Below are 19,260 nucleotides of genomic sequence, written 5' to 3'. Positions count from 1 at the left end.
GGCGCCTTGTCCCGCCCCCACCCCCCGCCCCTCCCGTCCCTCCTCCCCGCTCTCGGCCCCACCCGGCTCAGACGGCTCCGGACTGGACCGCGAGCACACGCCCGATCCGCGGGCGCCTTGAATCCCCGCGGGACCCCCGCCCAGCTCGCCCGCCCGGTCCAGCCGCCTGCACGCCCCATCGGTGAGTGGCCCCCGACCGCAGCTATCGCCTCCCAGCCTCCGCCCGCGGAGCCCCCGAGTCTGCCTGGGCTCTGAGTTATTCCCCTGCTCGCCAAAGACCCTCAGTCCCCACCCCAGTCACTGTGTAACGGTCTCCCGGGTCTCCCCACTCCCTTCCGAAACCTCCCTGTCTCCCCCACTCCCTCCAGCCCCTTCCAGTCTGTAACTGTGTCCCCGACTCTCCTCCTCCCTTCCAGTGTCTCCCACTCCCCCATCCTCTCAGCCAGAGGGGATCCCCTCCTTGGGGTCTCCCTCCACCGCCTTCATCCATCTCTGTCCTATCTGGTCCCTCCTCCCACCCACAAGCTCCTCTCCTACCTCACCAACCCTATCGCCTGTCCAGTCACCCCCAAAGCGTCCTTCCCAAGATGTCCCCCAGGTCCCTCCCTGCATAGGACACCACCCAGGGCTCCCTCCCTCTGCCAACATCCCAGGTCCTGGCTCCAGCCTCTCCTTTACCTCTCTGGCATACCTTCCCCGAATTCTTTTCCTTTTTTCTTTTTTAAGTATCATTATGATTTTATGTATTTTAACATATTTGATTTCCAGTTATTTTTGATGTTCAAATTGTCCCATCTTTGGCCAGTGGGAGTCCTGTCAAGCTGAGTCTGTCCCTGTGACATGCCCCATCTCTGTCTGAGCACTTCCCCACTGTCTGACCCAGGCTCACTTGTTCTTTCCCCACCTCAGCCCCAGAATCAGCCATTTCTCCAAGAAGCCTCAGTTTCTCTTTTAGTGGAATATGGTATTTAGAGACTCCAATCTGATGAAAAGTTGGTTCTGTGAAAAGATCAGTGCAATTATAAACATCCACTTAGACTGATCAAGGGGAAAAAAAAAAGAAAAAGCAGACACAAATGACTGATATCAGGAATGAAAGAGGGGACATCACTACAGATCCTACAGAGCATGGAAGGATAGTAAGGAAATGTAGAGAACATGGTCTGGGTGCTGGAAGTGCTCACTGCTGTTGGGTTGGTAATTATTTCTCTCCCTAACTCCTTAGACCTATGATAGGAGTGCAGGCTCTGAGGTCAGGTTGCCTGGAGTCCCAGCTTGAGCACTTTCTAGCAAAGTGATCTTGGGCAAGTTATTGTTATCTTCTTGAACCTACATTTCCTTGTCAGAAAAGTGGGGATAATAATAGCCCTACCTGACAAGGTTTTTGTGAAGATTAAATGAGTTAGAGCAGTGTCTGGCATGCAGTGATCATAAATGTTACTATTCTTGTGAATGCCCAAGCCCCATCATGATCTGGGGGACCCAGGCTGTAGTTCAGACTCGTTTCTCATCCTTGTGCCCATGTGTCCAGCCACTCTGTCCATCCATTCCACAGCTCCAGGTCATGATACCCACCCCCATCCTCTCTGCCTAAATGCCCTTGTCATCCCCACTCTTTAGGGAGCAGCTCAAAAGTCAGCCCAGCCAGAGCTTTCCCAATCCTGTGGTTGGCTCACCACGTCCCCCTCTGGTGCCTACAAGTCCACTTGCCCGGCATTTCCCAAGCATCACTGACTGCTTGGTGCCCAGGTTCTCTCCTCACTGGAGGCTCTGACTGTGGGGGCGGCTGGTCTCTGGAGTATTTCTGCATCCATAGCTCTTGACACATGGTGTGATTTCAGTGAAAATGTGCAAAATAATGGGAGGGGTGGAGGAGAAAGAAAAAGACGAAGGAATACACTTCTTCCAATCAGCTTCTGCATCGTTCCCTTTGTTTATCTCTTGGTCTTCCACCATCAGTCCCCCTTCTTCAATCATGCCATTGTTACTCTCTTTCTCTTCCTCCGGCTGGAATAATCACCTTCTTCCTCCTTCAGCCATCAACTCCTGCCATCCACCAACAGTGCTCTAAGAAGCTCCTCTTCCCTACCCATTCCACCATCTTTCTCCATCTATTCGACCTCCTGGCTCCCTTTCTTCTCCACCTCTTCCTCCAGGCAGTCCCCCATCAACATCCTCTCCTCCCACAGGTAGCTCTCCCCCTGTGCATCTCCATCAGCAAGCTCAGCAGGCAGTGTGCGGCCACCATGTTCAGCTGGCTGAAGCGGGGCGGGGCTCGGGGCCAGCAGCCCGAGGCCATCCGCACAGTGACCTCAGCCCTCAAGGAGCTGTACCGTGAAAAGCTGCTACCTCTCGAGGAGCACTACCGCTTCGGGGCCTTCCATTCACCAGCCCTGGAGGATGCTGACTTTGACGGCAAGCCCATGGTGCTGGTGGCCGGCCAGTACAGCACGGGCAAGACCAGCTTCATCCAGTACCTGCTGGAGCAGGAGGTGCCTGGCTCCCGGGTGGGGCCCGAGCCCACCACCGACTGCTTCGTGGCCGTCATGCATGGTGACACCGAGGGCACCGTGCCTGGCAACGCCCTCGTCGTTGACCCAGACAAGCCCTTCCGCAAACTCAACCCCTTTGGGAACACCTTCCTCAACAGGTGTGCAGCCAAGAGCCAGGAGTGCATCTTCCTGTCCCTGGCCCCCAACCCTGCCCCATCCCTGCCTCTGTTTCTCTCCTTTTCAGCCCCAATTCCCTTCTCTCTACTAGATCCTTCCTCTTCCTGCCTTCTCTAGGGGAGCAGTTAAGCCAGGGATGCATGGGTTCAACCGCTGTCTAGCTGGGTGGCCTTGGGCAAGTGACTTAACCTCTCTGTTTCTCTCCTATCCTCATCTGGAAAATGGGGATAACCATAGTCCTTACTCCATAGGGTTGTTGTGAGGACTAGATGAATTAACACCTACAAAGTGCTTAGAACAGCACCCGGCACAAAGTAAGTGCTCAATAAACATCAGCTCTGATTTTTTTTTTTTTATAGTTATTATTCTCTGTCCTGATCTTCCTTTTCTCTTTCAAGATTCTTCCCTTCCCTGAACCTGATTCTCCCCGGTGCAGTCCTGGGTTCCCTTCTTATGTGTCCTCTCCTCCCGCCCCTCCCTGCACTGACCCCTGACCTTCCCTCTACCCCAGGTTCATGTGCGCCCAGCTCCCCAATCAGGTCCTGGAGAGCATTAGTATCATCGACACCCCAGGCATCCTGTCGGGGGCCAAACAGAGAGTGAGCCGCGGTGAGTGAGGCCCGGATCTCTGGGTCTGAGGGGGGAGGGGCTGGGGGCCTGGACTCTTAGGTCTGAGCGGGGAGGGTCCCAGGGTCTCTGCTAGGACTTGGGCCTGTGTCTGCCGGCCCTGCGCTGGTGGGGTAGCAGAAGGGAGCTGGTGGAAGGCTGTGATTCCTCCATGTTGGCACACGTTGAAGGGTGGGGGAGGCGTGTGGGTGAACACGTGCGAACGGGCTGCAGCTGCATATCTGGGTGGGTCTGAAAGATGGAGGGGGAGAGATCAAGGGAGACAGAGAGAGATACACAAAGTCAAAGATGGACAGAGATTCAGAGGGTGAGGCAGCGATACAGAGAGACAGGAGACCCAGCGAGGAGGCTGAGCCAGGCAGGCAGGCCCTGGGCCCGTGTGAGCTCTTGGCTCTGTGTCTGGGCCACAGATGGGGCCGAGGAGGACCTGGGAAGGGGAATCTGGGCGGGGGCCAAGGGCGGCCTGGAATTTATAAACAGCTGTGCAGGGGGAGCGCGGAGGGGAGGGGGTGAATTCCAGCAGGGCCTCGAGGGAGCCCGGCCCCCACCCTCATTCCACCCAGCACTTCTGTCCCCTTCCACCCCTGTCCCGCAAGGCCTCGGGGGCCAGAAACTGGGGCAAAGGAGGCTGCAGTGTGGGGCAGAGGGGAGTGGGAGGCCACTGCAGGGAGGCAAGGAAGCTGGGCCTCGGGGGGAGGGCGCGGACAGTTACGGGAGTCCCTGGCCCCTGGCCGCTGCCCAGGAGGCGCCTGTTCCCCGGAAGAGAGGCAGGAGGCAGCTGCAGAAGCGATGGGGTGGGGGAGCTTGGGGCGTGGGCCTGGGACAGTCGGAAGGGAGGGAGGCCTCCAAGCCAGGGCAGGGGTGCAGGGTGGGAGCCCAAAGGAAGTGGGGAAGAGCAGAGAACAGGGTCTCCTTCCCTTTCAGCAGAGGTAGGGGAAGAGGAGAGTCCATCCGTCTGTCTGCAAGGATGTGTGTATGTGCGTGTGTGTGAGTCTGGGAGTTTGTGCCCGCGATTGTGGCAGGGTGTGACTTTGTGTGCGGCTCTGAGGGACTCCGGGGGGCTTTGTGGGACTGTGTGTGACAGTGACTGGTGGCGTCTCCATTTGTGGTTGTGAAACGTGTGTGTGAGCATGTCGGGCAAGGGAACTTTGCTGTGACTGCGTGGATCGTGTAGTGTGTGTCTGGGAAAGTGTGTCATTGTGGGTGTGACTCTGAGGTGTCAGGGCTCTGCTTGGGATTGTACCTGTGTGTGACCGTGTAGGAAGGACTGAGGGGATTTTGCTGGATTGGGTGTGACCGCATGGGATTGCATCTCTGTATACAGTTGTGCCCTTGTGTGTACAGTGAGGGGGGGGTGTATGTGTATGTGCATGAGTGTATCTTTTGTGTAACTATATATGATTGTGTCTCTAGTTTGGTGCGTGTGCCAGTGTGCACGGGCTTGTGTGTGCCTGCTGCTGTTACTTTGTGTGGGTCTCACAACGTCTTTGCAATTGCGTGACCACGGATATCTGTAGGTTCCAGATTGTGAGCGGGGGGGGTGTTTGGGAGTCTGCATCTTGTAGTGTGCGGCTCTGATGGTGTCCAGGTGTACGCTCCTGAGTGCACGAGTGTGTGTGTACGTGTGTGTGCATGTGTGTGTGCACTGGTGGAGCATGTGGCCTCTGCCTGGAATATCTGTGAAGGCCACACGTGTGTGATTGTAGCATAGTGGAGCCTTCTGGCGGGGTTCAGATCTGGCCTCTGCTCCTAAACTGTGGGACCTTGGCTGAGCCACTTAACCTCTCCATGCCTCAGTTTTCTCATCTGTAAAACGGGAACGTGATAGTATCAGCCTCATAGGTTGCCCTGAGGGTTCAATTTAAACGTCAAAATGTGTGAAGCACTTAGAGCAGTATGTGGCACACACTAGGTGCTGTGGAAGTGCCCATGATGACTGCTTTTCCTCTGCGAGGCTGTCGTGGTGCGCCCCCGGGTGCCTCTCTGCCACGTCTCCCGTTCCCGCGCTGACTCAACCTCCCTCCCTCCGTCCCTCCCTGCATGAGACACACTTTCCAAAGCCGGGCCACTGTGTGTGTTTCTGTAGACATTGGGGAGGGAGGAGGGGCCCCAGCTGCTGTCCCTCTGGTGACCTGGCCCTTTCTCCCCGAAAACAGTGTCACCCACGCCCACCCCATCCCATCCAGTCCCCAGTGGCTGCAGGAGCCTGCTTCCTCCCATGCAGGATTGGCCTGGCACCAGCTCCCCAGCAGAGCGTGGAGGCCCACGGGGCTGCTGCTCTGTTGCTTCCTACCTGCGTATCTGGAGTAAATCCCTTAACCTCTCTGTTCCTCAGTTTCCCCTTTTGGAAAATGGGGGTCATAAGAGTGCCTGTCTCCTGGGGTCGTTTTGAAGATTCAGTAAGTTGAATCGGGAAGGGCATGAGGTGACTTCGGGTGCATCAGCGATGGCTCCCTGTTCTGCCAGTTAACTCCTCATCCCCCAGGTTGCCACTCTGTTCCCTCCTCCTGGAAGCCCTCCCTGACCACCCAGCCTGGGTCAGGCGCTCCCCTCTGGGCTGCTGCATCCCAGCCTGAACCACTCTGGACTGTGAGCCCAGTAAGGACAGACCTGGGGCTGCCTGAGCCACACTGTGTCCCCAGCACAGAGCAGGCGGCCCTGGGGGTGGCTCCTGGAAGACCCCCCAACGGCGCCTCGCAGGCATCATGAGGAATGTTTGTTGAGTGCTTGCCATGCGCCTAGCACCGTTTTTTTATTATTATAAGAGTTTTATTGTGGTATAATTTACATGCCTAAAGCTCACTCATTTTAAGTGTATAGTTCAGTGTCAGGCACTGTTTAAGCTCTTTATATATCTTAGCTCATGTGTATTACTTAAAAAATTTTTTTTAAATTTTATTTATTTATTTGGCCATGCGGCATGTGGGATCTTAGTTCCCCCACCAGGGATCGAACCCGCACCCCCTGCATTGGAAGCAAGGAGTCTTAACCACTGGGCCACCAGGGAAGTCCCCTCATGTGTATTCTTTTAATCTTCACACAGTTCTAGGAGGTAGGTCCTATGATGATTTCCATTTTACTGAGGAGGAAATGGGTTCAGAGAGGTTACCTGCTTGCTTGAGGTCACCTAGCTGATGGGGGCGGAGCCAGGATTCAAACGCGGGTCTTCCCAACTGCCAAGCCGGGGGGGTCTCAACTGCTCCTCTCCTCTCTCCCAAGCGTCACTTGTTGCTGAATGAATGAGCGAACCAGCAAAAAAAGCAAACAGCGTGAATGAATGAGTGAGTGAGGAAATGAAAGGTGAAAGGAATGAATGAATGGACCCAGGAGCCAGCTGTTGGGATGGGTGCCCCACAAAGGCAAGGACCTTGTCTGAGTGTTCTCTGTGGGACCCCCCAGTGCCCAGGACAGGGCCTGGCACACAGAAGACTCAGTAAATGTTGTTAATAAATTTAAAATATTTAACATCTGCTATGGCAAGAGCATAACCAGGGCCCGAGTGAAATCTTTAGTTGCTGGATGGTGGGGAGATCTGACAGATCCTGGGGGGGGGCTGGGGTGATGGAGGCACTCGGGGGCCTTGCGGGGGGTGGGGGTGGGTTGTCCATAGAAGCACAGCGAGTCTATTAGGAACACTTCAGTGTTTCAATAACTGGACCAATGCCCGCTGCTAATATCTGCCTAAAGAATGAATAAAAAAGGGGAGGGGGTGATTGTCCCCTGTAGTCAGATGGCCTGAGAGACGGGGGCCAGGGTGATGGGGGAAATTCTGAGGGCTGTGGAGACAGAGCTGTGGGGCGCTCTTGGGGCCTCAGCTGTTTCTCATAGACAAAAATTTCGAAGGTTAACAACCTGAACATCCGGTACAGTCTAACTTGAGTCCAATGGAATGGCTGCATCCCAGTGGCTGGAGGCTCGGGTGCTGACCTCTGCCCCCGTCGCCCCTGTACCACCCCCTCCCCCTAGGCTACGACTTCCCGGCAGTGCTGCGCTGGTTCGCCGAGCGCGTGGACCTCATCATCCTGCTCTTCGATGCTCACAAGCTGGAGATCTCAGACGAGTTCTCGGAGGCCATCGGCGCCCTGCGAGGCCACGAGGACAAGATCCGCGTGGTGCTCAACAAGGCCGACATGGTGGAGACGCAGCAGCTGATGCGCGTCTACGGGGCGCTCATGTGGGCGCTGGGCAAGGTGGTGGGCACACCCGAGGTGCTGCGCGTCTACATCGGTTCCTTCTGGTCCCAGCCCCTCCTGGTACCTGACAACCGGCGCCTCTTCGAGCTGGAGGAGCAGGACCTCTTCCGCGACATCCAGGGCCTGCCGCGCCACGCCGCACTGCGCAAGCTCAATGATCTGGTGAAGAGGGCCCGGCTGGTGCGGGTGAGCAGTAATGGGGGGCTGGCTGAGCAGTAACCGGGGCTGGGGAGGCAGCGGCAGCTCTTTGCCTTTCCTCTGATCCTCCTCTACTTGACTGCTGGTCCCTGGCATCAACTCTCTGATTAGTTAAGTTCTCTAATCTGAGAAAGTTCTCCTGCTGTGCCTGGCCCTGTGCTGGGTGGTGCTGGGAACACAGCAGTGACCAAGGCAGTCCAGGGGAGAAGACCACCCCATCCCCAGACAGTGACCATCCAACATGGTCAGGGCTGAGACTGGGGAGCCCAGCGGAAATCCAGGAGGGCTTCTTGGAGGAGAGGGCATCTGAGCTGCAAACTGGAGGATGAGGAGGACAAAGAGGGGAAGAGATTCTAGAAAGCAGGACCAGCAAGTGTGTGGACTGGAGATGAGAACATGGCCAGTTCAAGGAAGAGGAAAAAATGTCAGTGTTGAAGCCAGTGTAGACAGTGGGAGTAACTGAATCTGAGGCTAGGGTCAGGGGTGGGGTGGGGTGGGTGAGAGATCACCCAGGGCTGTGGCCTGGAGCTTGTGCTTTGTCCTGAGGGCACTGGGGAGCCATGGAAGGATTCAGAGCAGGGGAGGGACCGGGTCAGACTCTAGTTGCCTTCTGGAGGGTGGATTCAAGGGCAGTGAGACTCGGGCTCCCAGACCAGGGAGGAGGCTGGGGATTGAGGAACAGGAGGAGCCTCCAGGACTGGGAGGGCAGAACACTGGTTTAAGAGCGTTTTGGAGGACGACTGGAACATTCACAGGGGAGGCTGCCTGCCAGGGTGGAGGTGGGGCAGGAAGCTGGGCAGGCAGGGAGGCCTGGAAGGTTATGGGGGATGGAGGAGCCTGAGGTGTTGGTTTAAGGAGCTGCAGAGAGGGGGTGAGTCAGAGCCCCACCCCCACCCCAGGAATCCTCCTTGGGAGGGAGCCGCCCAGTGTGGTCGGCTCCTGAGGGCTCCAGAATCCACCTTTCTCTCGTCCTCTGCCCAGGCCCTGGACTGTCTCCGTCCGTCTTTCTGTCTCTGTGTGTGTGTGTCTCTCTCTCTACATCTCATTTCTACCTCTTTCTCAGTTTCTCTCTCCCCCTTATTGTCTCTCTTCTTTTCCTCTTCTCTTCCCTCATTCATTCTCTTTTCTCTCTGTCTTTCTCCATTCTCCCTCTCTCAGTCCCCCCTCCCTCCCTCAGTCTCCCCCTGGGTCACCCTCTTCCCCTACGGACCCCGATCCCCTAGGTCCCTCGGGGAAGCAGACAGCAGCGGGAGGGGGAGCCCAGGGTCCGTGGGACCCAGGGGTGGGGTGGGGCTGGACACCTGGTGCCCCCGCCACGCAGGAGGTGGCTCCGGAAACCCAGACAAACCCCGGAGTCCGGGACCCGCGCCCCGGCCCACCCCGCCCACCCACGTTATCTCTTCCTGGCACCTTCCACGGCTTCCTCTCTGGAAAAGCCATTAGTGCCTGGCCTCCTCCTGTCTTCTGGGTTCCCAAGGAGCCGCCCTTAGGCCCCGCCCCCTCTCCCCATTGGCCCGCTCTCGCAGGCCCCACCCACCGGCCTGGCCACACCCCTGCCCTGATTGGCCTTCTCAGACCTGCAGACCACTCCTTCCCCTTCCTCCTGCAAATCCATCTATGGCTCCCCAGTACCAATCAAGACACAGGGTCTACAATGACCAAGCCTTGTTGCTTCCCCCCTGCCCCGTGTCACCCGCTCATCCCCCACGTGTGATTCTGCCACACTTGGTCCAGCCACCAAACAGCAGCACACACCGTTTACCTCCCCATATGCTCTCCCCAACAGTACAAGGCCTTTCCGCACTCTTGGTAACTACCCCTCTGTGCCTCAGTTTCCCTGTCTGTCCCAGTGTCTGATGTGGATGTGGATGAGTCCTCTGGCTCTGCCCTTTGGTTGAAGTGGTAGCTGCTGCTAGAAGGGGCGATTTCACTGTGATGTGACACTTGAGGCCAAGGTCTTGGGAGGTTCTGATTCTAAAGGTGCCGTGAACCTTCATACCGAGCTCGCTGAGGTGACTCGATAGTATTAATTCAACAACCAATTATTGAGCGCCTACAATGTGCTCCTGCACTGTTCTAGGTCCTGGGGATAGAACAGGGAACAAAACCAGATAAAGTTTCTTTTCTTGTAGAATTGCTTTTTAATTGGGAAGTGGATGTTAAACAAATTAATTTCTAATATTATATTGTATGTAATAAGGATTATGAAGAAAAATGAAGCAGAGAGACTGGTGAGAGGCTATTTTAGGGTCATTGGGGAAGGTCTCCTAGAGGAGGCGATGTTTGAGCAGAGGCCTGAAGGAGGGGAAGCGGTGAGCAGAGTGGAGATCTGGGGGAGACCATACCCAGGCAGAGGGAACAGCAAGCGCAAAGGCCCTGAGGCCGGGACATGCTTGAACAAGGAGCCCAGGGTGGTGGAGATGGGAGATGAGGATTCAGAGCCAGCCAAGGTGCCACCAAAATGTTTAGCATTCTAAACCTATGACTCATTAAAAGGACTTTTTTTTAACATCTTCATTGGAGTATAATTGCTTTACAATGGTGTGTTAGTTTCTGCTTTATAACAAAGTGAATCAACTATACATATACATATATCCCCATATCTCATCCTTCTTTCGTCTCCCTCCTACCCTCCCTATCCCACCCCTCTAGGTGGTCACAAAGCACCGAGCTGATCTCCCTGTGCTATGCGGCTGCTTCCCACTCGCTCTCTATTTTACATTTGGTAGTGTATATATGTCCATGCCACCCTCTCACTTCATCCCAGCTTACCCTTTCCCCCTCCCTGTGTCCTCAAGTCCTACATCTTTACATTTGTGTCTTTATTCCTGTCCTGCCTCTAGGTTCTTCATTAAAAGGACTTTTTAATGAGTGCTTTTTTTTTATTAATTTAATTTTATTCAATACCTATTATTTGAGAGATAGCATAGTATCTTTTTTTTTTTTTTAGTATCTTTTTTTTTAAAGACACCAATTGTACTTGAACATTTGTTACTTTTTAAAAAAAATTATTTATTTACTTTTGGCTGTGTTGGGTCTTCGTTTCTGTGTGATGGCTTTCTCTAGTTGCAGCGAGCGGGGGCCACTCTTCATCGCGGTGTGTGGGCCTCTCACTATCGCGGCCTCTCTTGTTGTGGAGCACAGGCTCCAGACGCACAAGCTCAGTAGTTGTAGCTCACGGGCCTAGTTGCTCTGCGGCATGTGGGATCTTCCCAGGCCAGGGCTCGAACCCATGTCCCCTGCATTAGCAGGCAGATTCTCAACCACTGCACCACCAGGGAAGCCCTAAAAGGACTTTTTAACAAGTGCTTTTAATTGAACATTTAAGATCATCTCATGGGAAGGCACTCATGTTCTGTCAAACGTGCCCCCTCCCACTTCTGACCCCAATGGCCCTCAGGTTCTCTTCTCTTCTCTTCTCTACCCCCGTGGGTAGTTTCTTGTGTCTTTTTCGAGATATATTCTATTTTTATTTAAGCCTATCCATTTAATTATTGAGCTTCCTATTAAAAATAGGACATATGAATGCTCATTTTTTTTCCTCTCCTTGTTTGCTTTTTTTAATAAAAATATTTATTTATTTGGCTGCGGCGGGTCTTAGTTGCAACGTGAGGGATCTTCGTTGTAGCATGCAGGATCTTCAGTTGCGGCACGTGGGATCTTTTAGTTGCAGCATGTAGGATCTAGTTCGCTGACCAGGGATTGAACCCGGGCACCCTGCATTGGGAGTGCAGAGTCTCAGCCCCTGGACTACCAGGGAAGCCCCTCCTTGTTTGGTTTTTGATAACTTATGAGATCGTGGCTCAAAGGTTCTCAAGTTCATTGGTTTATTCCACCAATATTTCTTGAGTCTTTTCTCTGCACACTGTGCCGGCACTGTGGACAGAGGGAACAGACAAGGTCCCAGCCCTCCTGAAGCTCACATTCTGATGGAAGGAGACAGAATAAGTAAACTAACAGATAAATGAAATAATGATGAATTGTGATAAGTGCTGTGAATGAAACAATAAAAGTAAAGGTAGAAAGGAATTGGATGATGGTGCTTGCGGCACCTGCTTCCCATAGGATGGCCTCTGTGAGGAGGTGACATCAAAAGGAAGCTGAAGGGGCTTCCCTGGTGGCGCAGTGGTTGAGAGTCCGCCTGCCGATGCAGGGGACACGGGTTCGTGCCCCAGTCCGGGAGGATCCCACATGCCGCGGAGCGGCTGGGCCCGTGAGCCATGGCTACTGAGCCTGCGCGTTCAGGGACTGTGCTCCGCAACAGGAGAGGCCACAACAGTGAGAGGCCCACGTACCATAAAAAAAAAAAGAAGCTGAAGGAGCCAGTTGTTGGGAGACTAGGGCAGAGTTCCAGGCGGGGAGTAGCACGTGCAAAGGCCCTGAGGTAGGAAAGTGGTTGGCATGCTGATAAAAAAAGGATGGCAGGTGAGGAAGCTGGAGCAGATGGAGGGAGATAAACTTGCATGAAGCGGCCAAGTCGTGTAGAGCAGTCTCAGCCTCTCATTACACTCTTAAAAATTATTGAGGCCCCCAAAGAGTTTGTATGTACACGGATTAAATCTTTCTGTATTAACCATATTAGAAGTTAAAACTGAGGGTATTCCCTGGCGGTCCAGTGACTAGGACTCAGCACTTTCACTGCCATGGCCTGGGTTCAGTCCCTTATCGGGGAACTAAGATCCCACAAGCCTTGCGTTACATCCAAAAATCAAAATAAAAAGTAAGTTAATACTGAGAAAACGTTTCATATTTATTTCTCTCATAATATTAATTAACCAACAATACTTATATAATTATTTTTTTCACCTGTGCCGCGTGGCTTGCGAGATCTTAGTTCCCCGACCAGGGATCAAACCTTTGCCCTCAGCAGTGAGAGCACAGAGTCCTAACCACTGGACCGCCAGGGAATTCCCAAACAATACTTATATCCTTATTAATAAGTAACATTTATTATAAATGTTACCTATACATTTTGATCATGTGGATGTATACTAATGAACAGATAATGATAATAATTAACATTGTAAGATCATTTAAAATAGCAAGAAAAAATCTACTACCTGTTAACCTAAATAACAGATGTTGTATGAAGATTAACTGTTTTCCAAACCCCCAAAAAAACCCAACTTAGGGAGGACAGTGGCCCTGTTTTACATGTTTGCAAATCTCCTTAATGTCTGGCTTCAGAGGAGACATCTGGATTTGCGCATCTGTTTCTGCAGTCAATTGCAATATCTTTTAGCCTTTAAAAACTCGACTGTCTGCTGGAGAGGAAATGAGAGTTAAAAAGACACACAGCACCTTAATATTCTTATAAAAATAGTTTTGAGTCTGCAAATCCCTGAAAGGGTCTCGGGGACCCCTGGGCCACGCTTTGAGAATTGCTGAAGTAGGGCCTTGTCAGCTGTGGGAGGAATTTTGCACTTGGATAAGAAGCAAATTGATACATAGTAGCAGTGTCTCATGGTGCCGGCACTTGTTCCTTAAAAAAGCAAAACAGGGCTTCCCTGGTGGTGCAGTGGTTGAGAATCTGCCTGCCAGTGCAGGGGACACAGGTTTGAGCCCTGGTCTGGGAGGATCCCACGTGCCGCGGAGCAACTAGGCCCGTGAGCCAAAACTACTGAGCCTGCGTGTCTGGAGCCTGTGCCCCGCAACAAGAGAGGCCGCGATAGTGAGAGGCCCGCGCACCGCGATGAAGAGTAGTGGCCCCCGCTCGCCGCATCTAGAGAAAGCCCTCGCACAGAAACAAAGACCCGACACAGCAAAAATAAATAAATTAATATCCTTCTTAAAAAAAAAAAGTCAGATTGACTGAATTAATTTTTTTTAATTAAAAAAACAAAACAAAACAAAACAAAACAAAAACGACCCTCCAGCTGCTACTTCATGGGGAAAGGATTGGAGGGGCTGGAGGGGCCAGAGGGAAAGCCAGGAGTCCAGTGGGGTGACTGGTGTGTCCCCCCAGGCAAATGATGGGACTGCTGGGATTGGGGGTACAGCAACTGAGGTGCAGAGAAATGGAAAAGTAGAAGAGAGATTTAGGAGTTAAAGGGGCTCGCTGATGAAATAGATGTGGCCAGTGAGGAGAGAGAATCAAATCAGGAATGATTTCCAGATTTCTGGGCTCCACTGGGTAGGGAGAAGTGGAGGTGCCGTTTGTCTCCCGAGATGGGCACAGCTGAGAGTGGCACAGCTCTGGGGGCTGGACCTGAATTCCATTGCGGGCGTCCTAAGACGGAGCTGTCCAGGAATGTTGACAAGGCAATCAGCTCTGAGTCTTGAGCTCCAGGGAGAGGCCAGGGCTGGTATGTAGATTTGGCAGTGGACATGGAGGGAGGTTTATGCCATGGGAGGGGCTGAGAGTACCTAGAAGAGATGGGAAGCCCTTGTACCCACGGCAGCAGCAGCTCACCTGTAATTGTTAGAAATGCACATTCTCAGGCCCCACCCCAGACCTAGTGAATCAGAAACTCCGGGCAACCCATGTTTTAACGAGCCCCACGGGTGACTGTGAGGCAGCGGGTGACTGTGAGGCAGGCTCAGGTGAGAACTCTCCTCCCCACAGGTTCACACCTACATCATCAGCTACCTGAAGAAGGAGATGCCCTCCGTGTTTGGGAAGGAGAACAAGAAGAAGCAGCTGATCCTCAAGTTGCCTGTCATCTTTGCCAAGATTCAACTGGAGCATCACATATCTCCTGGTGACTTCCCGGACTGCCAGAAGATGCAGGTGGGAGGCCACCCAGGAGCAAGACAGCAGGGGTGATGTGATGGGAAGGTTGGCTTCCATGGGCTCCAGGATGGGACCTTGAAAACTAGAGGGATGGATGGCAGGTTCCTGAAAGCACTTCCGGCAAATGATTCTGTGGGAGCGTGGTTTTGTGAATTAAGGGAGTGAACAGCAAACCCAAAGCAACTGTGGCTTAGTTAGGATACAAGTTTATTTCTCTCCTTCATAAATGTCCTGGAATATGGTCCAGGGCTGGTTTGGTGCTTTACAGAGCCAGGGACCCAGTCTCCTTCTGTCTTAATTCTCCTCCAAGTCTGGCCTCCAGTCCCAAGAACCCCCTCATGGTACAAAATGGCTGTGGAAACTCCAGCCATTGTGTCTGCATTCCAGCCAGCAAGAAGAGGGGGAGGAGCGGGGTGGGAGGGGAAGCTAATGGTACAGTCTCTCTCTTTAAGAACACTTACTAGAACAGTGCTGTCCAATAGTACTTTCTATGGTGACTTTCTATGCCGTGCTGTCCAATGTGGTAGCCACTAGCCACATTAAAACTGAAATTTTTGTTTTTAATTTTAACTAATTTAAATTTAAATAACCACATGTGGCTACTGTATTGAACAGGGCAATTCTAGAGTTGCATGTGCAACTTGTACTGACATCCAGTTGGCTAGAACTTAGTCACATGGCCACAGCTGCTGCAAGGGAAGCTGGGAAATGTAGTCTTTTCTCTAGGTGGCCAGATGCCCAGGTAGCATTCAGGGATTCCATACTGAGGAAGAAAGGAAGATGGATATTGGGGGATAACCAGAGGCTCCTCACATGTCCAGGCCTAGGATTAACCAGTGTCGGGGAAAGCACTGAGTCTGGGTGTGGCAGCCTGGGGTAAATGAAGAGCCGCAGGAGGTGGGCAGGGCAGGAGTGACCAATGGATGTGGGGACAGAGGTCCAGGCTCAGGCATGGAGGCGAGGACTAGTGCCCCTAGCCCAGGCTCTGTTTTGAGGTTGTGTTAGGCTGATACTGGAAGCCTGTGACCTTTAGGTCTTAGATATTTCTAGTCCAATACCGAAGAATTATAATAGAATGAATTTCACCTTGGTCACTGACTAGCTCTGTGAACCTGGTCAAGTCACTTAACTTTTCTGAGCCTCAGTTTCTTCAACTGGAAAATTGGCATTCTGATAGTATCTACCTTGGATGCTTAACTGGCTAGTGTTCGCGACTTCCTTAGACAGTGTCTGGCACAGATTTTGGGCCGAATCAAGGTTTCTCAGCCTCCACACTCCTGACATTTGGGGCCAGATAATTCTTCCTTGTAGGGGGTGTCCTGTGCATTGCAGGCTGTTTAGCAGCATCCCTGGCCTCTATTCACTAGATGCCAGTAGCACCCCCGAGTTGTGACAATCAAAAATGTCTCCAGATATTGCCCACTGCCCCCTGGGGGACACCATTATCCCTGGTTGAGAGCCGCTGGGCTAGATAAAGAGCAGCTGTGAATATTATGCTGACATTTATTGAGCACTTCATCCAGATGAATTCATTGAGCCTTTCCCACCTCCCAGTGAGGGGAGTGCTAGTTCTCAACCTGTTTTACAAATCTGGGAACTGACAGGGAAACCAGAGAGGTCAAGTCACTTGACTGAGGACACACAGCTCCCAAGTGGCAGAGCTGGGCTGGAACCTGGGCAGCCTGGCCCTGGAGTCCTCCCTACTCATCACCATTAATCACACCCCCGTCTTTTATGGTCATGATCAGTGGAGCTCTCTGCCTTGGCTCTGGAAATTAATGTGGTGCTGCGATATGGATCGGTCTTTGCTGCAACCCTTCTGGTGCAATCGCTTTAACAGCTGCACGTGTGAGAAGGAGCGTGACCACAAACCCAGCCCTGCAGTGGCTCTAGCACCAGATGACTTCTTGCCCCGGGGGTGGGGAGTAGTCCCAGGATCTCCTGATGACCTGTCCATCCCAAACCTAACCTCCAAATATGGAGCAAGCCACTTAGCCCTTTCTGTGTGGTGGGGTAACAGAGCCAGCAGGCTGGCAGGAATTGCATTTTCTCAACTTGCATAATGGTGGGGATGCTGACTGGGCAGCTAGGGTGCCGTAGAGGGTGTGCAGGACTGAGGGCTGACGGGTGCACTCTGGTAAAGCCGTGGCTGATGTCAAAATGTTGAAATCCTTCTCTACCAGCTGGTGAAAGGCCCCTGCTCTCCCTACTGTCCAGGGATTCTGGGGTCATGCCTGGCACTGGGTGGGGTGGGGGACACTGTGGGACCTTGCTGCCCAAGTCTCTTCTGAGTGGTGGGTACCCAAGCGGATTGGGGTGTTCAGATAATCAAATACTTCTGCACCTCTCTGTCAAGAGCTGCCCAAGTGTCCCGGAGCCAGCACGGGGCTGGGGGGCTTCGGGATGGTGCCCCCTGACTTCTCTGTGTTCCCCTCCCCACAGGAGCTGCTGATGGCCCACGACTTCACTAAGTTCCACTCGTTGAAGCCAAAGCTGCTGGAGGCACTGGATGAGATGCTGACCCACAACATTGCCAAGCTCATGCCCCTGCTCCGGCAGGAGGAGCTGGAAAGCACAGATGTGGGCGTGCAGGGGGGCGCTTTCGAGGGCACCCACATGGGCCCCTTCGTGGAGCGGGGGCCTGACGAGGCCCTGGAGGACGGCGAGGAGGGCTCGGATGATGAGAGTGAGTGGGTGGTGACCAAGGACAAGTCCAAATATGATGAGATCTTCTACAACCTGGCGCCGTCCGATGGCAAGCTGAGTGGCACCAAGGCCAAGACCTGGATGGTGGGTACCAAGCTCCCCAACTCTGTGCTGGGCCGCATCTGGAAGCTGAGCGATGTTGACCGAGATGGCATGCTGGACGACGAGGAGTTCGCCCTGGCCAGCCACCTCATCGAGGCCAAGCTCGAGGGCCACGGGCTGCCCACCAACCTGCCCCGCCGCCTGGTGCCACCTTCCAAGCGGCGCCACAAGGGCTCCGCTGAGTGAGCCAGCCACTGCCTGCCGGCCCTTCCTCCCTCTTGCCCTGCTGTGGCTCCCCAGCTCCGGATGGCTGCACGCACACCCCCACCCCAGCCCACGTGCACCCTGCCTGCCCACTCTCCCAGCTGTAAGGATGGGGGTCCCTCTGCCCCCCACTACCAAACAGTGGGGACCAGGGGAGGGGCAAGGCTTCTCTGCCCACCCTTCACACCTCTACCCTCACGTACACTTAGCACATCATTCCAACACTAATACACACACACACACACATACAGAAGCATCCATCCGTGCATCATTCATTCAAATATTTGTCTGAGCACCTACTATGTTCAGGGCTCCTTCTAGGCACTGGGGATTACAGCAGAGAGCAAAACAGACACCTCTATATGCCCTCATGGAGCTGACATTCTCAGGAGAAAGCCCCTACAGAATCACTCAAACACACAGAGACACACACCCAGGCCTAACACGTCTGATCCCTGATTCTGAGCAGGACCCCTCATAAGTGAGTGGCCACTTGGTTGAAATGACTAACAGGGGTCCCCTTGCCCTGCTTCCTCTTGCCCAGCCAGGCGGGGACCCTCCACCCCATGGTGTCCTCAGGTCTTGGCACCAGTGGGGGCTCAGGGGGGAGACAAACCTCCTACTTCCTCAGCTGGCCCCCCAGTCCCTGCCCCACCCCCCAGTCCCTGCCCCACCCCTTTCTTTAAGAAGGATCCTCTGCAGACCAAACCCCGCCTTCCATCACTGCTCCTCCCAGAAGGCGTCCACTCTGAGGCCTTTCTGTCCTCCACTCACCTGCCCTGGATTGAAAGCCCAGCCTGCTCCCCCCGCCTCAGGCTCCCACAGCTGGTGGTCCGAAGTTTAGACTCTGCTGGGGCACAGCCTCTCGGCCCACCATCAGTCCATATTTAAGTGGAGCCCCTGCCAGATAGGCCTCAGGATGTTATTTTAGTCCCCTTTCCAGGGACGGCGTGGGGGGAGGGGCTCTTGGTGCTACAACCCTCCCTCCCCTCCCCTAAAGGGAACTCTCACCCCCCTACACACACACCTTTTCCTGCCTTCACTACGTATTAGTGCTTGACCCTGGTGGGGGACCACACGGAAAAGATGGGGAAGCGCGAAACAGATGGGGACGATGCCCCCTCCAGGGTGCTCGCGGGGATTCCCACGCCCATCACCCCTCACCTCGTGCCTGGGAGGGGACTGTGAACGTGATAGCGTTCCCACAGTGCAAATAAAGCCATGGCTTCTTTCCCTGTGGGAGTCAGGCTGTCTTGGGATGGGTTAGAGGTGGGGGTCGCTCTCCCCCCAAACCCCCTGGGCAAGGAGAGCCCTGGGCAGAACTTCAGGGGGGTACCGTCCAAGCTCTCAGGGGCAGAGGTGGAGGCCGTGACTCAATGCTGCGGGAGCCTGATGACTCAGGCCTGGGCTGGGGACCAGACCGACATATTTTCCGAAGAAAAGTTACTCTGAGGCCCTCCCTCTGGGACATCCCTCCCTCAAACCTCCTGCCGCGGGGGCCTGGGAACCAAGCCCTGGGCCGTGGGGTTGTGTGTATGTGTGTGTGTGCCAACTTGGTTACAAGGTGCCCCCGTCCTCCTCCCTGCCCGCCGGCGTCCACCCACACAACCTGGGTACACAGCTCCTGACACGTTAACACCGAGGACAAGCGGGCTCCCGGAGGGGGAGGAGGTGATGCTGCCCATCAGGACCACCAAAGTGTGCGCACGCGCTCCCTTACGCCCAGGGGGAACCCCGCTCGTGGTCCCGCCGACTCACAGCCAAGGCCACACCCACGGCCCCCGGGACACGCTGGCCTCGCGCCCTCCCCGCCCACGCGCGCCCGGTG

At 54.1% G+C, this 19,260-nt stretch overlaps 1 protein-coding gene across 1 annotated transcript; it reads left to right on the top strand.

Annotated features, from left to right (window-relative positions):
* The first annotated feature begins 59 nt into the window (after positions 1 to 59).
* On the top strand, positions 60 to 18,665 carry EHD2 (EH domain containing 2). Its single transcript, XM_060085655.1, has 6 exons — positions 60 to 181; positions 2,190 to 2,650; positions 3,181 to 3,278; positions 7,263 to 7,675; positions 14,253 to 14,417; positions 16,863 to 18,665. The coding sequence occupies exons 2-6, from the start codon at positions 2,247 to 2,249 to the stop codon at positions 17,412 to 17,414; spliced, it is 1,632 nt and encodes a 543-aa protein (XP_059941638.1). The 5' UTR covers positions 60 to 181; positions 2,190 to 2,246; the 3' UTR covers positions 17,415 to 18,665.
* The last annotated feature ends 595 nt before the right edge of the window (positions 18,666 to 19,260 follow it).

This window comes from Mesoplodon densirostris, chromosome 19 (assembly GCF_025265405.1).
Source record: "Mesoplodon densirostris isolate mMesDen1 chromosome 19, mMesDen1 primary haplotype, whole genome shotgun sequence".
In the NCBI taxonomy this organism is placed as follows: Eukaryota; Metazoa; Chordata; class Mammalia; order Artiodactyla; family Ziphiidae; genus Mesoplodon; species Mesoplodon densirostris.
This window is presented reverse-complemented; position numbering and strand designations above follow the sequence as displayed.

What these genes read in the sequence shown, in the direction of transcription:
- EHD2 (XM_060085655.1), top strand. Translation starts at nt 2,247, where the DNA reads ATGTTCAGCTGGCTGAAGCGGGGCGGGGCTCGGGGCCAGCAGCCCGAG. An exon ending in CAAACAGAGAGTGAGCCGCG is followed by an intron (nt 3,279 to 7,262) that starts GTGAGTGAGGCC and finishes CCCTCCCCCTAG; the next exon opens with GCTACGACTTCCCGGCAGTG. An exon ending in CGGACTGCCAGAAGATGCAG is followed by an intron (nt 14,418 to 16,862) that starts GTGGGAGGCCAC and finishes CCCTCCCCACAG; the next exon opens with GAGCTGCTGATGGCCCACGA.